An 18987-nucleotide genomic window follows, 5' to 3' on the forward strand; every position below is an offset into this window, starting at 1 on the left:
AAAGAAAGAAAGAAAGAAAGAAAGAAAGAAAGAAAGAAAGAAAGAAAAAAAGAAAGAAAGAAAGAAAGAAAGAAGGAAAGAAAGAAAGAAAGAAAGAAAGAAAGAAAGAAAGAAAGAAAGAAAGAAAGAAAGAAAGAAAGAAAGAAAGAAAGAAAGAAAGAAATAGACGCAGGGCTCTTCGGTGGCTCAGTCGGTTAAGCATCTGCCCTTGGCTCAGGTCATGATCTCAGGGTCCTGTGATCCGGCCTGCATCTGGCTCCCTGCTCAGTGGGGAATCTGCTTCTCCCTCTCCCTGTGCCTCTCCCCCCCACTCATGCTCTCTCTCGCTCTCACCTTCTCTCTCTCTTAAATAAATAAATAAATAAATAAATAAATAAATAAATAAATAAAATAAAATCTTAAAAAAAAAAGAGAGAGAGAGAGAAATAGATGCCAAGTGTCCTAAGTATTCTTAGAAAGGATGCTAGACCAACCACACAGGGTATGCTAGGAATAACATGAAGCTTTAGCAATCCTCAGTCCTCACATACCTCCAGGGAATGATACAGCAGAATTGATCAAAGAAGACTGAAAAATGAAAATGCCTAAGAGACAGTTTTCTGAGTGCTGTGTGTTTTCCTCCCCCTTCCCCAAGAGTGAGGAGAGGAGAGTGCATATCCCATCTTACCCCCACCTCAAGCCAAGTGAAAGAACTTACAGAAACTCAGACAATTTTTTTTAAAGGTTTTATTTATTTATTTGACAGAGAGAGCTCAAGTAGGCAAAGCTGCAGGCAGAGGGAGAGGGAGAAGCAGGCCCTTGCTGAGCAGAGAGCCCAATGCGGGGCTCGATCCCAGGACCCTGGGATCATGACCTGAGCCAAAGGGAGACGTTTAACTGACTGAGCCACCCATGGGCCACAAACTCAGACCATTTGACTCTGTGCTCTGTAAGTTTATGTCACCTGAAAAATATAAAGATAATAGACTATTCAAAGAGGTCTTTGATGGCAGAGCAGAGAGAGGGCTGCAGTGGAAGTGGCCTGTATTACAGTTTTGCAAGAAAAATTATCCTGGGGGCCATGTGAATGCCACAGAAGATAGCCAGATTTGAATGACCTTAAGAGGTTATATCTTTGAACCAGGAGCTAAGTGGACTATCCAAATGGTTAACCACAGATTTTTGTCCCCAGTGGTAGGAAATAATACAGTGAGAGGTCCCAGCAGGAGGGGCACTCATTGAGGAACCCACAAAAGGGCCCTATAAGAAAAAAGCCAGGGCACCTGGGTGGCTCAGTTGGTTAAGCGACTGCCTTCGGCTCAGGTCGTGATCCTGGAGTCCCGGGATCGAGTCCCGCATCAGGCTCCCTGCTCGGCAGGGAGTCTGCTTCTCCCTCTGACCCTCCCCCCTCTCATGTACTCACTCTCTCTCATTCTCTCTCTCAAATAAATAAATAAAATCTTTAAAAAAAAAATCTATGCAAGAATGAAAAGGATCTGTACAGAAAAATCTTCCTAAGTTCCATTCTCCATGGAGTCAGTTGTACATCTATTGATTTTATCTCCTAAGTAGCTCTCATGGCCATCTCCACTGCTAGGTCCTTAGACTCCCTTGTCTGTATACTACAATAGTCTGCCTCCATCTATGCCGTTCTCAGCTCTCCAAGTAATCCAATATATAAATCTCATCATGTTGCTTCCTTTCTTAAAGTTCTTCATGGATCTCTAGAGGAAAAAGTTTACTTAGCAGACAAAATCACTCATGATCTGCCTTCTCTGTCTAGCCTATTCCCTGACTCCTTGCCCTCAAACTCTGCTCTAGTAAAACTGATCCCTTGTAGGTTCCCATATCTAGCATACTATCTCTTGCTGATATCCCTTTGCCTATGTTCTTCCCTCTGTCTAAAAAAATCCTTCCTCCTCTGGCCCGTCAGAAATCTTTTTACTTAGCCTTTAAGCCAGTATCAGGGTTTTTTGGGGTTTTTTTGTTTTTGTTTTTGTTTTTGTTTAATAATATTGGGTTGACCTGGCCCCTTATTTTCTCTCTTGGAAACTTTCATTCCATCCATCCACATAATTGTCATTGGGGCTGCTTTGTTCTTCCATGACCATAATCCTCTGGCTGAATGCTTCCGAGCAGCACTTAACCAAGGTGAAGACAATAAACCCATTATTTGGGATTTTTTTAAACTAGGAATTCTGTTCTTGGAGAAAACTGCAAGATGGCAAATTCAAGAAATGACTGATGAAGAGATCATGGGGAATCCTAGTAATGTTTGAGTGCCCAGTTCTAGTTAGCCTTCCTTGGATTTAAAGAGTCAATAACCAAGATGAGATAAGAGGAGTAAATTTGGCCTTAGAGCCTTTTTTTTGCCTAAGAGCATCTCAAGTGATGTACCCCAGCCCACTGATATGCTTCAAGTAGCTTACGGTATGCCCAGATGGTGATCCCTGCTGGAAACCTCTAATTGTAAGCATTCTTGTCTATTGACCTAATTTTCTGAATGATCTAATCTGATAATCAGAAAAAAGTTTGAGAAGCACCAACCCAAACTAAAGCAGTAATTCTCAAGTGGGGGTGATTTTGTCACCAGTGGGAGGAGGTGCTATTGACATCTAGTGAATAATACATATGCTGCTAGACCTCCTACAATGCACCAGAACCATACCCCACAACAAAGAATTAGTCAATCGAAGGTGTCAGTAGTGTTATCTTTGAGAATCCCCAAGCTAGAGTAAACTGAACCCTTACCCTATTTGTGAATAGATAAAAATGGATTTTCTTGGGCGCCTGGGTGGCTCAGATGGTTAAGCGTCTGCCTTTGGCTCAGGTCATGATCCCAGGGTCCTGGGATCGATTCCCGCATCGGGCTCCCTGCTCCTTGGGAGCCTGCTTCTCTCTCTCTCTCTCTCTCTCTCTCTGTCTCTCATGAATAAATAAATAAAAATCTAAAAAAATAAAAAATAAAAAAAATAAAAATGGATTTTCTTGGCAGAGGTCTCAAAAGCCAATGTCAAACACCTTCCCATCCAAATCAAGGTACTATAATGAGGGTAGAGAGGTAGATGCTTCCCCCTCATCTCAAGACAAGTCTGAAGGGCTTTAAGAGGACCATTTTGAAAAGATGACATGTGTCCTTTGGCATATTAGACAGACAAGACTTGGTAACTGATTCTCATTTGAAAAGTCTTAAGTCAATTGGCTAAGACTGCTTCCAAGCAAAAGATGCACACAGGCTGATTGGGAACAGCACATACTTCTGTGAAAGATACACATGTGCTTTTTGTGGACCAAGTGAGGACCCCATGTAAGAGAGCTGGATTGGGTCATCTTGAGAGAGGCTGTCCAATAGGACTTCTTCATGGGTGAGATGATCCTAACCTTTGGATGGATCCTTGGAAACCAGAGGACTGAGGCATATGTCATAAGGTACACCAGAAGATATACTGCTTGTAGGTGATTGTAGATTGTAGATTGTAGGTGAGTGATGATTCCAGGAGAGAAAGATCAGCCTCAGACCTCAACTATACCCAGAGGGCAATGACATCAGGCCAAAACTGTTCTAGTCAGGAAAGATCCTTACTGTCCCTGTCTTCTTCAACCCAGGAGGGGCCCAAAATGAAAAGCCAGTCAGGGGGAAGGGTAGGGAGGGAATGGCAGATAATTTTTCACCTGTAGGGTTCTGGGATTTTTGACGTTGCCACTGGACAGGATTTTTAATACCAGGGAGAAAAGACCATTTGTTTATTATTAGAACATGACTCTAGGACTTTTTAATTACTTGGGAAAAGCTAAAGTCTTTGCCTAAGGTTTTATCCTAGGAACGGAGAGGGATCTTCAGAGTTTTCAGAGACAATAATGAGAAACAATAAAATTGGTTTCTGCCTGCCCCCTACCAAATCCATCTTGTTTAGCACGTTAGGAACAACAGTTTGAGTTTCTGTCACTAATATCCAAAAACATATTATAAAGCCTCAGTTTAAATCAGGGTTTCTCAATAGTGGCACTAATGATGTTTTGGCCTCTCCCGTCATGTTAATGCAAAGGAATGTAGCTGGTTTCTCTTCCTTCAGTCCTCCTCAGGAATTTTACCACATATCCACCATGGGGGGAACACCCACCACCCCCAGTTGAGAATCAACAAATATTTGAGTCTTTCAATGCTGGACTTTGAGAATACTGTGAGCAAGACAGAAATACTCACTGCTCTCACTGAGCTTTACAGTTCTGAGGGTATAGGCAAAAAATTAAATACACACAAAAACCTTAACATAATTAAAATTTACAATAAATTGTCTGAAGGAAACAAACAGGATGCTGAAATGAGGAATAACGGGGTGAATAGTGTTGCTTTAAACAAGGAATATCCATCCAGGGGTGCCTTGGTGGCTCAGTTGGTTAAGCGACTAAGTCTTGATTTCAGCTTAGATTGTGATCTTGGGGTTGTGAGATCCCTTGGGGCTGTGAGATCCGGCCCCATGTTGGGTTCTGTGCTAAGGGAGGAGTTTGCTTGAGAGTCTCTCTTTCCCTCTCCCTCTGCCCTTCCCCCCGCTCATGCTCTCTATCGCTCTCTCTGAAAATGAAAAACAAAATTAACAAAATCTTTAAAAAAGGAATATCAGGGCTGTAGTTAGCCAGGTGAATGAGGGATCGAAGTTTGGAGTATCTGGTAATAGTATGTCTGACTAGGGGAAGAGCTTTTGCCAAGGCTTATTCTGTCTCAGGCATATGAACATCAAATATATGTTTTGTGCCATTTTCACTTGCCATTACTCAATTGCAAAAATGAGAAGGTATTTGTCCTTTTTAAAATTTAATTTATTTTATTTTTAAAAAAGATTTTATTTATTTATTTGGCAGAGAGAGACACGGTGAGAGAGGGAACACAAGCAGGGGGAGTGGGGGAGGGAGAAGCAGGCTTCCCACTGAGCAGGGAACCTGATGTGGGGCTTGATCCCAGGACCCTGGGATCATGACCTGAGCCCAAGACAGATGCTTAATGACTGAGCCACCCAGGTGCCCCTGGAGAAGGTATTTGTCTTGATATAACCACTTAATTGTCTTCCTTTCTCCCTCTTCCTACCCATATTTCTTTTCTTCTTCCTTTCCTTCATTTCTTCTCCCCCACATTTTTACTTTGATTAAATATTAAATGTACACATTAAAAAAATTTTGCAACTAGCATATTGATGAGAGCAGCCTCTTGCTATCACAGCAAATGTTAGAAAATCTAGAACACGGTCTTTTTCTTTTTTTAAAAAAGATTTTTAAAAAATTTATTTATTTGACAGAGAGAGAGTGAGAGAGCACAAGCAGGGGGAGCAGCAGAGGAAGAGGGTGAAGCAGGCTCCCCGCTGAGCAAGGAGCCCAGGGCCCTGGGATCATGACCTGAGCGAAGGCAGATGCCTCACCGACTGAGACACCAGGTGCCCCAACACTGTCTTTTTTCAAATAAATCCACACAATTCTCCTTTAAGTCTGATACCAGATAACAAGACATCAAGAGAACAAATGTTTTTCATGATCACTCTTACCTCTTAACAAAGGAGTAATATTTAAAACATTTAGATATTCGATTTTTAAAATAAAAATTAACCACATTGCCTACATCCTGTAGTATGTAAACATAATATTTCGAAATATGCTGAAAAAAAAAAGGAGTGGTAGTGTCATAGGCATCCTCCAAATTGTGAAACCTCCATCCTCTCTCAGTGAACCCAGGTAGGTGACCCTTTGTGGTGCAAACCGAGGTATTGGTGTCAATTCCTATATAGCTAGCAAAGGTTCATTTTTTTCCACTTTTATCATAAAAATAGAAGTAGAAGCTCCCATATTTTCTACTTGATTCTGATGGAGATTGATCATTTTGCATAGTACTTGGCTACATGCTCCCATTCTGGAAACTATAAAGTTAGAGATAATCAGATTGAAACTGGCAATTTTAACAATAATTTTCATTAACTGTTTTTACTGTTTGCGTAGTAATCAATTGAACAAATTTTAAGTTAGAAGACCTTAGAAGGTCTTGGGGCTGCATGAATAGGTCCGATCACCTCGGACCTATTAAAAGGTATGTCTCTTTCAGCGCTCTCGGCACTAAGCAGATGCTAAGATTTCAATAAATATTTCATTTTATCTTGATTTTGGCCTAGGGGAAAACAGGAGAGATGAATTTCTCCTTTGCAGATGTGGAAAAGGAAAATAAATTACTTTCAGAGAATCTAAGCCCTAAGAAGTTGGGAGAAGAAAGAGGAGAAAAAACAGCGTTGAGTTATGTTGTCTAATATTTCTTTGCATAAGGTTGGAAACCTAAGGCCCTTCAGTGGCCAGCCCTAATGCAAATTCTCTAATGCATTGAAACAAGACCTGCCAAAGGTCGTATAGTGTGAATGTAGAAGAGGGGGAGAATATGTATAAAAATGACAAGAGCCCGAAGCCTAAAACTGCTCTGCAAGTACTCCGTCCCAGCAGCAGAGCCACTCTGCAAGTCCCAGGGGTTAGGACACACCACGGTCTCTGCACCTGGGTCCAGCCACCGCGGCCACGCCCCAGGGGTGGGGCTGGTTGTCTCGGCAGCTCCGCCCCTTCCCGCCCTCCCGCGACGCCCCAGACGCCCCAGACGCCTGCGGCGTCCGCGGAGACACCGGAAGGAGCTGCGGCTGCTGCGGGAAGTGGCCGGTGCGGGAGGCGGGTACCCCGCGGGCAGCGCTGCGGAGCCATTTCGCGGCCCTCCTGACGCGACGCCTCCCCTCTCCGAATCCCGGGGAGTGAAAGAGGATTTTGCGGAGGTGCGGCCGGGGTCCGCGGGGAAGGCCGTGGAGGTGAGCGCGGCGCTCCTGGGAGGGGCGCGGGGCCGAAGGGCGCTTCGCCTGCCGCCAGGAGCCGCTCTCGGTTCTCGCTCCCAAGCTCTGGGGCTGCAGCCGCTGCAGTGGCTTCTTTTTCTTAGTCTTTGGTGGTGGTGGGCGCGCGGGGGAGATGAAGGCCTAGGTCTCTGTGCTCCGCGTTACAGTAATGATCTGGTGGCCGCCACGGCGGGGATCGACGAAGGACGCAAGTCAGTTGCAGATTTGAGGAAGGGTCCCCCAGGGGGCGCTCCCCTGGGAAGCGGGAGGCTGGAGGGGTGAAGCGAATCCCTGAGAGGGGCCCCGCTCCTTTCCACGGTGTCCCATCCGATTTGCCAGCCCCCCATGGTGGGCGCAGACGATTGAAAGCCCCGCAGCGCGCTGGATCCTAGGTCTTGGTTTCGCTTTGTAGCGCAATTTGAGGTGATCGGACCTATTCATGCAGCCCCAAAGCCCCGTTATTCATTGTTATTAACGGGAAAATCCTAGGTGTCATCGTCCCTGGAATTTTTCTCCGACCAGTATTTGATCCATGTTGTTTCAGAGGTTGTCCCGTACAGTCTGTCCAGCAGCAGCTTTTGTTTGTGTCGAATTTTCATAGTGTGTAGTTTTCCAGACTTTTAGTCATATATATTTACCAAGTACAAAATGTTCTTCATTTGTATGTTTACCGGGTGCAAGTTGAACTATTGTTTGAGAATCTTCTAGGTGTTTTGCACTCAACTTAAACATTTTTAGGGTTTACATTCTCTTATAATTAGTGTTAGGCCTGGAAAATTGGGCCAGAGGGTAAAATCCTAGCAGGAGCATGCATAGGCTCTAAACTGAGGATGAATTTTACCACAGGGATCTCTAGACGTCTTGTTTAATAGATATTTAGAATTACATAATTTTTAATTAAAAAAAAATTTTTTTTTTTAAGATTTTATTTATTCATTTGAGACACAGAGATACAGACAGAAAGAGAGAGCATGAGCAGGGGGAGAGGCAGACAGAGAGGGAGAAGCAGGTTCCCCGCTGAGCCAGGAGCCTGATGTGGGGCTTGATCCCAGGACCCTGGGGTCATGACCTGAGCTGAAGGCAGACGCTTAACTATCTGAGCCACCCAGGCACCCCTAGAATTATATAATTTTTAAGTTTAAGTAGATTGTTTTTTCTTTAAGAAAAATCTGTTTAAAATATAACGAGGCTGTCTTCAAATCATTTCTAGTTGAGGGGATTTTATCATTTGGGAAGGTCTGATCGAATCAGATAATAAGCTATTTGACTTGAACCTAATACAAATATTGTTAATGAATTAATATTAATATAAATAAGGGAAAAAGTAGGAATCTTATTGATAGATGATGCTAGTTTTATAAAAGGGAGTAGTAATAGTTATATTATGTTGGTAGGTTTGTGTTCTTTCTTTCTTTTTTTTTTTTTAAAGATTTTATTTATTCATTTGAGAGAGAATGAGATAGAGCATGAGAGGGGGGAGGGTCAGAGGGAGAAGCAGACTCCCTGCTGAGCAGGGAGCCCGATGGCGGGACTTGATCCTGGGACTCCAGGATCATGACCTGAGCCGAACGCAGTTGCTTAACCAACTGAGCCACCCAGGCGCCCGGTTTGTGTTATTTCATTGACTTTGGTAGGATTGGAAGAAAAGGATTATATGAAAAATATTCCAGGAATAAAATATTTGACCTGCTGTATGCAAGAGGGATAGTCTACTTAAGATTACATCTTATTTTTGATCTCGTTTATTGCCAACTTTCACTTTTTGTCTTTCATAAACTACCAATAACCAAATAACAGTGCAGTTTAATGGCATTAGATTGTAGTAGTTTATTTTAAATATTTGAAATTCTGAGTTGAGATAATTTTTAATTTTTATGTATTGCTGTTAGAATTTTCAATGACCTTTCACATGTGCAATCTTAGTTGAACCTCATGCCAAGTCTCTAAATTAGGAATGCCAAGAAGTAAAGTCTTTTCCCATGACAGAAGCATTTCAAAATTGTGTAAGGGTCAGAATTTCATTAAAGCCTGAAATAATCTTGCTGAAGTAACCTTTTATAAAAATTGGAATTCAGATAGATATTAAAACACTGTGAATTATAAAATAAGACTGTGGACTCTAAAAGAGCATGAAGTACAAAAATGATGAAAGATTTATGGTGAGAAATTTGAAATATGGGTATCTTTTTAAAAGTAATAAGTAACAGCTTTTTTTTATTTTTTAATTTAATTTTTTAATTTTTTTAATTTTTTTTTTTTTTTAAGATTTTATTTATTTATTTGACAGAGAGAGACACAGTGAGAGAGGGAACACAAGCAGGGGGAGTGGGGGAGGGAGAAGCAGGCTCCCCACTGAGCAGGGAGCCCGATGCGGGACCCGATCCCAGGACCCTGAGATCATGACCTGAGCCGAAGGCAGACGCTTAACCACTGAGCCACCCGGGCGCCCCTAGCTTTTTTTTTAAAGTTTTAATTATTTAAGTAATCTCTACACCAAACATGGGGCTTGAATTAACAACCCCCAGATCAAGAGTGATATGCTTCTCCGACTGAGCCAGACAGTGCCCCAGTAACAGTTCCTTCTTTAGTATAGTTTTTAAACTTTTTTTTTTCAAGTCTGCATGTGATGGCAAGAGCGTTTTGATAAATAGGATAGCTCCAAAGATTCCAAGATAAGTACAGTGGTATAATCATCTATAAAAAGGAGCATGAATTTTGTATAGTATATATATGTATAGTGTATATATTAAGAGAATTTTTATTTTTATTATTATGTTTTTAAAGTGAGCACTATGCCCATCGTGGGGCTTGAACTCATGACCCTGAGATAGAGTCCCATGCTCTACTGATTGAACCAGCCAGGTGCTCTGAGAACTAATATTTTAAAAATTGTGCGTGTATCAAAATAAAGTTATCTTAGAAGGCTAAGTAAGTAAATATCTGTGAGTTTACCAGGGAAAGCCCTTTGGAAAATAAAAATAATGAAACGTTTCTGCCTTCAAAGAAGTATAGTCAAACTTCTGGTCAGGTAGGGTAGTTGTTTTTTTTTTTCCCCACTACTACTGTAAGTGTCTTATGAGTATTATAACCAGGAATTTAGGTGAGGGAGACGTTACTTGTTATTGAGTCTTGGTAGAGATGTTATTTGAGATGAGTGAGCTTTGAAAGGTTTTCAACAGGGGAATATTGTAGGACATTTCTAAAATAGAAAGATAATTGGGTTTCTGAAAAGATACGAGTTATATTTAAGAAAGGATTGGTAGAACAATTTGTATATGTACTGCCGAAGCGAGCACAGGATTGGTAGAACAATTGGCTGATAGTAAGTTATGGGTTATGTAAGTTAGTAATAGGAGATGAAAAAGACAAATTATGAAAGACTTCATTCATTAAAGGTGTTTGATCAGAAGAGGTATGTATTCCACATGAATGCAGAATGAACTGTAATTGGGAGAAGATTGAGACCCGGAGATTCCTTTGGGCAGCTTTAGGTTGAGCTAGATGTCCGTAGCATTACTTTTTGTGGTCCTTGTAGTTTCTCTGAAGTGCTATCTTGAAAGCAGGCCTTTAGATAAAAACAGGTGCAGGGGCACCTGGCTGGCTCAGTTGGTAGAACATGTGAATCTTGATCTTGGGGTCATGAGTTCAAGCCCCATGTTAAGTAGAGCTTACTTAAATTTAAAAAAAAACCAAAAAACGAAAAGACATGGGTGCAGGTGAGATGCTGGAAGCAGCAGTGAGGGAGTGGGTAAAGATTTAAGGAAGGGAAAAAAGGCCAATGAATGGGATCTGGTGTGTGTGTGGGGTGGTTAATCCTGTGGAGATTTTTGTGGAACTGCCTCAGAATTATCCTATCAAAACAAAGGGGAGTTGAGGGAGTTTTTCCACCCACTTCCGGATCTTTTAATAGCTCTAATCATTGAAAATCTTCACCATTGATTGGGTTTACTAGTGCTAACTTTCTCCAGTTACATAAAAAAAGTATTCCTCATACTTAAAGAATCATTATGTCCAAATAATTGGAACACATATATCAAGTCTGCCAACCTTTGTCTTCTGTCTAAAAGTCCATACTTGAATTATTTCACATAGTAGTAAATATTTTATTGTTTACTGTCTCTGTTTAAAGCACTTTATATGTATTTTTTAATTTTATTTATTTATTTATTTTTAAAAGATTTATTTATTTGAGAGAGTGTGTGCACAACCATGCTCAAGTCGGGAGGGGAAGACGGAGAGAATCTTCAAGCAGACTCCCTGCTGAGTTCAGAGCCAGAGGCGGCTAGATCTCATGACCCATGAGATGATGACCTGAGCCGAAACCAAGAGTCAGATGCTTAACAGACTGTGCCAGCCAGGTGCCGCAGCACTTTGTATGTGCTTTATACATACTCCAGAACTCCATGAGGTAGATATTTATGGTTATCTCAATTTTATAGATGAGGGAATTGAGGCACAGAGAAATAACCCTGGTCACAAACCTAGGACATAGGGAAATTGGGTTTGAACCTAAGTAGCCTTGCTCCAGAAACTACTCTTAGCCACAGTGTTGTCTTACAAGATAGTTTCCAAACTATTTATTTTAAAGGATTTCTATGGAAGGTATTCTTACTCTGTAGCTTTTAGTATTCTTTTTTTTTTTTTTAAGGATTTTATTTATTCATTTGAGACACAGAGATGGAGAGAGAGAGTACAAGCAGGGGGAGAGTAAGAGGGAGAAGCAGGCTCCCTGCTGAGCCAGGAACCGGACATGGGGCTCGATCCCAGGACCCAGGGATCATGACCCAAGCCTATCCATCATCTGCCTAACCATCTGAGCCACCCAGGCGCCCCTGTAGCTTTTAGTATTCTTCATAAATAAAATATTCCAGATATAATCTAGTTTATGAATACGATAAGACTGATTACTCTTTTTTTTTTTTTAAAGATTTTATTTATTTATTTGAGACAGAGAGAATGAGAGAGAGAGAGCACGAGAGGGAGGAGGGTCAGAGGGAGAAGCAGACTCCCTGCCGAGCAGGGAGCCCGATGCGGGACTTGATCCCGGGACTCCAGGATCATGACCTGAGCCGAAGGCAGTCGCTTAACCGACTGAGCCACCCAGGCGCCCAAGACCGATTACTCTTTTTATCCTGAAACCTATTGATAAATTGAGTAAGAATTGCACTGTTGTTCCATGCATCTCCTAGAGTCTGGATTCTAAATACTTGAAACCCTTTTCTTTTTAGTGTCACTTTAGACAGTAGATTCTTTGAACCCTAATATAGGATATGGTATGACCATCTTTGTTAATTTTAGCTTATTTTTCCAAGCGCCTGGGTGGCTCAGTCGTTAAGCATCTGCCTTTGGCTCAGGTCATGATCCCAGGGTCCTGGGATTGAGCCCCGCATCGGGGCTCCCTGCTCGGTGGGAAGCCTGCTTCTCCCTCTCCCACTCCCCCTACTTGTGTTCCTACTCTTGCTCTCTGTCAAATAAAAAATAAAATCTTAAAAAAAAGAAAAACAACCTATTACTGTCAGGGGCACCTGGGTGGCTCAGATGGTTAAGCGTCTGCCTTCGGCTCAGGTCATGATCTCCATGTCCCGGGATGCAGCCCCACTTCAGGCTCTTTGCTCAGCCTGGAGCCTGCTTTTCCCTCTCTCTCTGCCTCTCCCTTTGCCTCTCCCTCTACCTCTCCCCACTACTTGTGCTCTCTATCAAATGAATAAGTGAAATCTTAAAAAAAAAAGAACTGTTATTTTCAATTTAATTTATTTTTTGTTTTTAATTTTAATTTCAGTATATATAGTTAACATATAATGGAATATTAGCTTCAGGCGTACAATGTAGTGATTCAAAATTCTGTACATCACAAGTGTACTCTTTACTCTCCATTACCTATAAAAAAACATTTACAAGTTACATAAAAAAATTTATTTGTTTATTTTTTAGGTTTTAGTTTTTGTGTTTTTTTTTTTAAGTAAACTGCCAACGTGGGGCTCAAACTTACGACCCTGAGATCAAGAGTTGCATACTTGAGGCGCCTGGGTGGCTTAGATGGTTAAGTGTCTGCCTTCGGCTTGGGTCATGATCCCAGGGTCCTGGGATTGAGACCCACATTGGGCTCCTGGCTTAGTGGGGAGCCTGCTTCTCACTCTCCCTCTGCCTTTCCCCCTTCTTGTTCTCTCTCTCTGTATCTCTGTCTCAAATGTATAAATAAAATCTTAAAAAAAAAAAAAAAAAGTCGCATACTCTTCTGAGCCAGCCAGGCACCTCTAAAAAGCTTAATTTTTAAAATTTTATAACTAGATTTTGCAAGCCTGCCTTCTGTGCCTTTATCCAGAGTTTTGTTAAAAATACGAACAGTTCTGCCACCTGCTAGTAAAGACTTTCTGGATTCATATCAATCTTCTCTATGACTATAAATTATTTACCAGTTTTCCTGACATAAATTTTTTCTCATGGTTGCTTGAATCTGACTCTATAAATAGCTTTACCTTTTAGAATAGACTAGACAATGGAATGCAGATGGTTTCTCCATATTAAAAGGTTTTTTATTAGGTCACCAACTATGTCCTGATGTGTAACAAATATTAATGACACAGGTCCCTTTGCTTTTCCTAAAACTTGAATATGTGCTCTTCTGTTTTTTTGGATGGCAAGGGTAGAATTTTGGGCATGAAACTTGATTGTACTGCCAAGGTATTCCCTCCTTCCCCCTGCTTAAAAGTAATAACTTCAGAAGCAGTTTTGAATCTGCAGATGGGCAATTGAGCTGTACATCATAGAACATGAATTCGTCCAGGAACATTTTTTAGTTGGGGTTATTGCCATCATTATAAGGCTGAGAAAATTTCAAATAAGTCTAGTTAGGGTAGTTAGAGGAAAAGTTTGCTGAAAAGGTTGCCAGATAAAAGATTGTAAAGGTAAGGACAAATTGGGGTCAATTATGAAAAGCCTTAATTTCCATGCAGAGCTTGAATTTTCTTGTGCTCCCTGGTGATTCCCATCCTGTGAACCACAAGCTTCTAAAGGAATCTCAGAGTTTTGTGGGATCTACATCTATATACTTAAAAAAAGGCATTTTCATTTACATTTATTTTCACTGCCTTTGTGTTGTCTGTCTTTTCTAATGCCTAGTACCTGTCTTCCCTGGGCAAACTGTCAGACCAGAGTGAAAGCATGCATGCCTTCTTTCTTTTGGTATACACTGGAGAAGAAATTGAAGTAGCTTAGAATCTCTGTTGCCTTGTCCTCTTGTGTCTAAATATCCTACTCTCAGTAAATCTTTATCAAAAGAAGGAATAAAAGAATGATTTTGTTACCATAGTGAATTAATTGAGTAAAACTAGGTAACTAGAATATTAAGGGCCTTCTATTTTGATAGTGTTATGTTTAATTGTAAGGAATACTAAATTGCCTTGGTACAAATTATTAGCTTTTGTTTACATGCACTAGTTCTCATTAAATTGTTTAGATACCAAAAGATTAATACAAGACACCAGAACAGAGAGTACTTAATCTTTCCCCAGTCCCCATTTCTTTGTTTTGAGGCAACAGAGTACATAACCTTCAATGACTATATTTTTATAGGATGTCTACATCCAGATACAGTGTGCTGTAATGCAGGTTTTAAATTTTTACTTCAGTGGTTTCATACAGTACATATCATTCTGTATCTTCCTTTTTTTCCAATCCAACATTATGTACTTTAGATCTATCCCTGTTGATAAATTATCCATCCATTTAAAGTGGTCAAACTGTTGTGTGGTATTCATTTGTGAATATACCTTTTATGTATCTGTTCTAATGATGGACTTAAAACATTCTAAAATCAAAAGCAAGATAAGATTATCTAGAAAGCAATGAGAAAATTTCCGTTTAATTGGCCAACATTGATATTTAAAGGAAAATGCATACTAATTAAATACTTTTATTAAGTGAGGAAAAAAAAGAGAATTTAGTACTCATATTTAGGGATTAAGAAAATAAAACCAAAACCAAGTACGACATGGAAATTAAAGATAAAGCTGTAATTAATGGAATTGGAAACAACAGAACAAAAATAGTGGAAAGGATAAATCACAAAGCTGGTTCTTTGCAGAGACCAATGAACTAGATAAACCTTTGTAGAAGAAAATAAAATCAAGTAAAAATGCACAAGATTAGGAACGAGAAAGGAAACCTCAAAGACACATGGATATAGGGGAGATTAATGGAATGTTATGCAATTTTCTTGAGAATATTACATGCATGCTATGATGTAAAGTTGAAAATTGAGAGGGCATGCATGATTTAATAGCAAAATATAAATTAGTAAATTTGATCCAAGAAGTGAAAAACTTGAATTGACCCATTCCCACTAAAGGGTCAGAAGATGATTGAAGATATGTCCTGCAAAGAGGCACCATAGCAGATAATTTCACAGCTGAGTTTCATTTAATTTATAAAGAACATACAATAATAATAATAAATAATAAAACCTTTTCTATGGTATAGAAGATGCAAAGCTACTGAATGTATTCTGTGAAGCACATGTACTTTTATCCCTGATAAAAATGTTACCCAAAAAGGTCAATTTCACTTGCAAAATTTCTAAATACGATATTAACCAATAGAATCTAGATATGAAGCAACAGACTAATAGTACATTTTGACCCATAGGCATACCAATGCAAGGATCATTCGTATCAAATCTGTTAATAGATTATATCAGTGGATGAAATAAGGAATATAGTAAATCATCAGTAGCTGCTGAGAAGACATTTAATAAAGTTCATTAAGGCCAATTCTGGGGTGCCTGGGTCTGTTGAGCATCTGCCTTCGGCTCAAGTCATGATCCCGGAGTCCCAGGATCGAGCCCCACATCAGGCTCCCTGCTCAGTGGGGAGTCTGCTTCTCCCTCTGCCCCTCTCCCTGCTCCTTGTCTCTCCTCACTCTCTCAAATAAATAAATAAAAATCTTGGCCATTTCTAATTAGGGGCGTCTTGCTGGCTCGGTCAGTAGAACGTATGACTCTTGATCTTGGGGTCGTGAGTTCAAGCCCCATATTGGGCTTAGAACTTACTTTAAAAAAAGAATTCTAATTTAAAAAATCAAAGTAAATTGGGCGCCTGGGTGGCTCAGTTGGTTAAGCGACTGCCTTCGGCTCAGGTCATGATCCTGGAGTCCCTGGATGAGTCCCGCATCTGGCTCCCTGCTCGGCAGGGAGTCTGCTTCTCCCTCTGACCCTCCCGACCCTCCCCCTTCTCATGCTCTCTCTCTCTCAGTCTCTCTCTCTCAGATAAATAAATAAAATCTTAAAAAAAAAAAATCAAAGTAAATTAAGAATAGGAGGAAATTACAGCAAATATCCTAAGTGGCTAGACCATTAAAACAAAGACCCAGAAATGGATGCCCAAAATCACTTTTTTTTTTTTTAACATTTTTATATTTAACATTGCCTTAGAGATTCTAGTAAATGCATTAAAACAATAAAGTTAAATAATTAATACTGGAAAACAAGAGGTAAAACTATCGTGTTTTCTAGTATATTCAGAGAATAGCCAAGGAAACTGAAAAGGAATAGTGAATGAGGAATGTCTTACAGTTTTTGAAATACTCTACATTCCATGTATTCAGATTAAATATGGTATTGGCATAATTAGATTATTGGAACAAAATGAAGGATCCAGAAATATGTGCAAGAGTAATAAACGTAAAGATAGTATTACAGTTCAGTAGGTAATGGGTAGATTGTGTAGTAAGTGGTGCTGGTACAACTGTCTGCCCATCTGGAAGAAAATAAAATTGGGGTTCCTGTCTTAAGATAAACTCCAGATGGATTAAAGCCTTCTTTAACAACTAGTTAAGGTTATTCTACAGCTTTAGCTATATGGACTAGGAAATTTTAAGATTAGAAACTCAAGCTATTATAAGAGACATGTTTGATTTTATAAAAATTAAAGCCTTTAATGATAAAGGATACTGTAAGAAAGTTAGCAGTATTGGTATTAAGACAGACATAAGCTAGTGGAATAGCATAGAGTCCATAAATAACCTTCATATATATGATAAGATGTTTTTTGACAAGAGTGCCAAGACTGTTCAAAGAGGGGAAAGGTCGGGGCGCTTGGGTGGCTCAGTCAGTTAAGCGTCTGCCTTCGGCTCAGGTCGTGATCCCGGGGTCCTGGGATCGAGCCCCACATCGGGCTCCTTGCTCTGCGGGAAGCCTGCTTCTCCCTCTCCCTCTGCTGTTCCCCCAGCTTGTGTTCCCTCTCTCTCTCTCTCTGTCAAATAAATAAATCTTTAAAAAAAAAACAAAAAAAAAAAAACAAAGAGGGGAAAGGTCTTTTCAACAAAGGGAATTGGGCAAATTATATACCCACATGCAAACATATGAAGTTGGATGCTTACCTTACACCGCATAGAAAAATTGACTCGAATGGATCAAAGGCCTAAGCATAAGAACTAAAACTCTTAGTATATGTGCTGCCGAAGCAAGCACAGAACTAAAACTCTTAGAAGAAAACATTTGTGACATTGGATTTGGCAGTGATTCCTTGGATATGACACCAAAAGCACAGGCAACAAAGGTAAATAGATAAATTTGACTATATCACATTAAAAGCGGTGCATCAGAGGGCACAGTCGAGAGTAAAAAGGCAACCTATGGAATGGGTAAAAATATGTTGCAAATCATATATCTGATAAGGAGTTAAATACCCAGAATATGTAAAGGACTCCTACAACTCAACAACAAAAAGAAACGAACAACCCAATTAAAAAACAAGAGTTGAATAGACATTTCTCTAAAGAAGGTATATAAATAAATGGCTAATGAATACATGAAAAGATACTCAACATTACTAATCATTAGGGAAATGCAAATCAAAACCACAGCAAAATCACCTCACACCTATTAGGATAGCTACTATCAACAAGGGGAAAAAAAAACAACCTAGAAAAGTAAGGGTTGGTGAGGATGTGGAGAAGTTGGAACCCTTGTGCATTGGACTGGGAATGTAAAATGGTGCAGCCACTATGGCTGCTGGTATATATGTATATGTATAGTATGGTGATTCCTCAAAAATTGAAAAATAGAATTACCATATGATCCAACAATTTATTTTTTTCAAAGTTTATTTATTTATTAAATAGTCTCCACATCCAACATGAAACTCAAACTCAGAACCCAAGATCAAGACTTGTGTGCTCTACCAACTGAATCAGCCAGGCACCCCTGATCCAGCAATTTCACTTCTGGGTATCTACCCAAAAGAAGTAAAAGCAAGGATTTGAAGAGATAGTTGTACGGTTGTGTTCATGGCAGCATTATTCACAATAGCCAAAAGGTGAAAGCAACCCAAGTGTCCAGTGATCAATGAATGAATTAACAAAATGTGGTGTATATACAAACACAACTGAATGTTATTCAGCCTGGAAAAGGAAGGAAATTCTGACATGCTTATGAAATGGATGAATCTTTAGGACATTAGGCTAAGTAAAATAATGTCATCACAAAGACATACTGTATAATTCCTCTGAAAAACCTCTTTGGATCCCCAGACTAGTCAAATTCATAGAGATAAAGTAGAATGGTGGTTGCCAGGGGCTGGTGGGAGGTTGAATGGAGAGCTCCTATTTAATGGCTGTGGAGTTTCAGTTTTGCAAGATGAAAAGAGTTCTGGAGATTGGTTGTACAACAATGTGAATGTTGGTTGAACAACAGTGTGAATGTTGTATAATGTTGCTGAACTGTACACTTAGAAATGGCTAAGATGATAAATTTGTGTATTTCATCAAAATTAAAAACTTAATAAACAAATAGTAAGTTTGAAAAAATATTTGCAGTGTAGAAATTCTTTTTTTTTTTTTAAGATTTTATTTATTTACCTGACAGAGAGAGACATAGGAAGAGAGGGAACACAAGCAGGGGGAGTGGGAGAGGGAGAAGCAGGCTTCCCGCGGAGCAGGGAGCCCAATGCAGGGCTCGATCCCAGCACCTGGGATCATGACCTGAGCCGAAGGCAGACGCTTAACAACTGCGCCACCCAGGCACCCCTGCAGTGTAGAAATTCTATTTGAATCCAGCAGACAAAAAAAAAAAAAAAAAACAACTTCAAAGTAGTAGTTAATGAAAGCAAATCTATGAGGCCATAGAACTTATGAAAAGACACTCAAACTCACTGGTTGTCAAGTAATGCAA

The 18987-nt window shown here is 40.0% G+C and overlaps 1 protein-coding gene across 5 annotated transcripts in view; it reads left to right on the forward strand.

Annotated features, from left to right (window-relative positions):
• Nucleotides 1–6603: 6603 nt before the first annotated feature.
• The window catches only part of USP33 (ubiquitin specific peptidase 33), a 58981-nt gene continuing 46597 nt past the window's right edge, over nucleotides 6604–18987 (forward strand). The window contains exon 1 of one of the 5 annotated variants that reach the window (XM_035018230.1): nucleotides 6604–6800. Coding sequence is in view for 2 of the 5 variants with exons in the window: in XM_035018233.1 (XP_034874124.1) it covers nucleotides 11155–11229 (75 nt within the window). In the remaining 3 variants the exon portion in view is untranslated. Of the gene's footprint in view, nucleotides 6801–8425; nucleotides 8981–11020; nucleotides 11230–18987 lie in introns of those variants that run through there. The other 4 variants (XM_035018231.1, XM_035018232.1, XM_035018234.1 and 1 more) reach the window with 4 other exon arrangements.

Source organism: Mirounga leonina, unplaced genomic scaffold (genome assembly GCF_011800145.1).
Source record: "Mirounga leonina isolate KUSES-001 unplaced genomic scaffold, KU_Mleo_1.0 Mir_173, whole genome shotgun sequence".
In the NCBI taxonomy this organism is placed as follows: Eukaryota; Metazoa; Chordata; class Mammalia; order Carnivora; family Phocidae; genus Mirounga; species Mirounga leonina.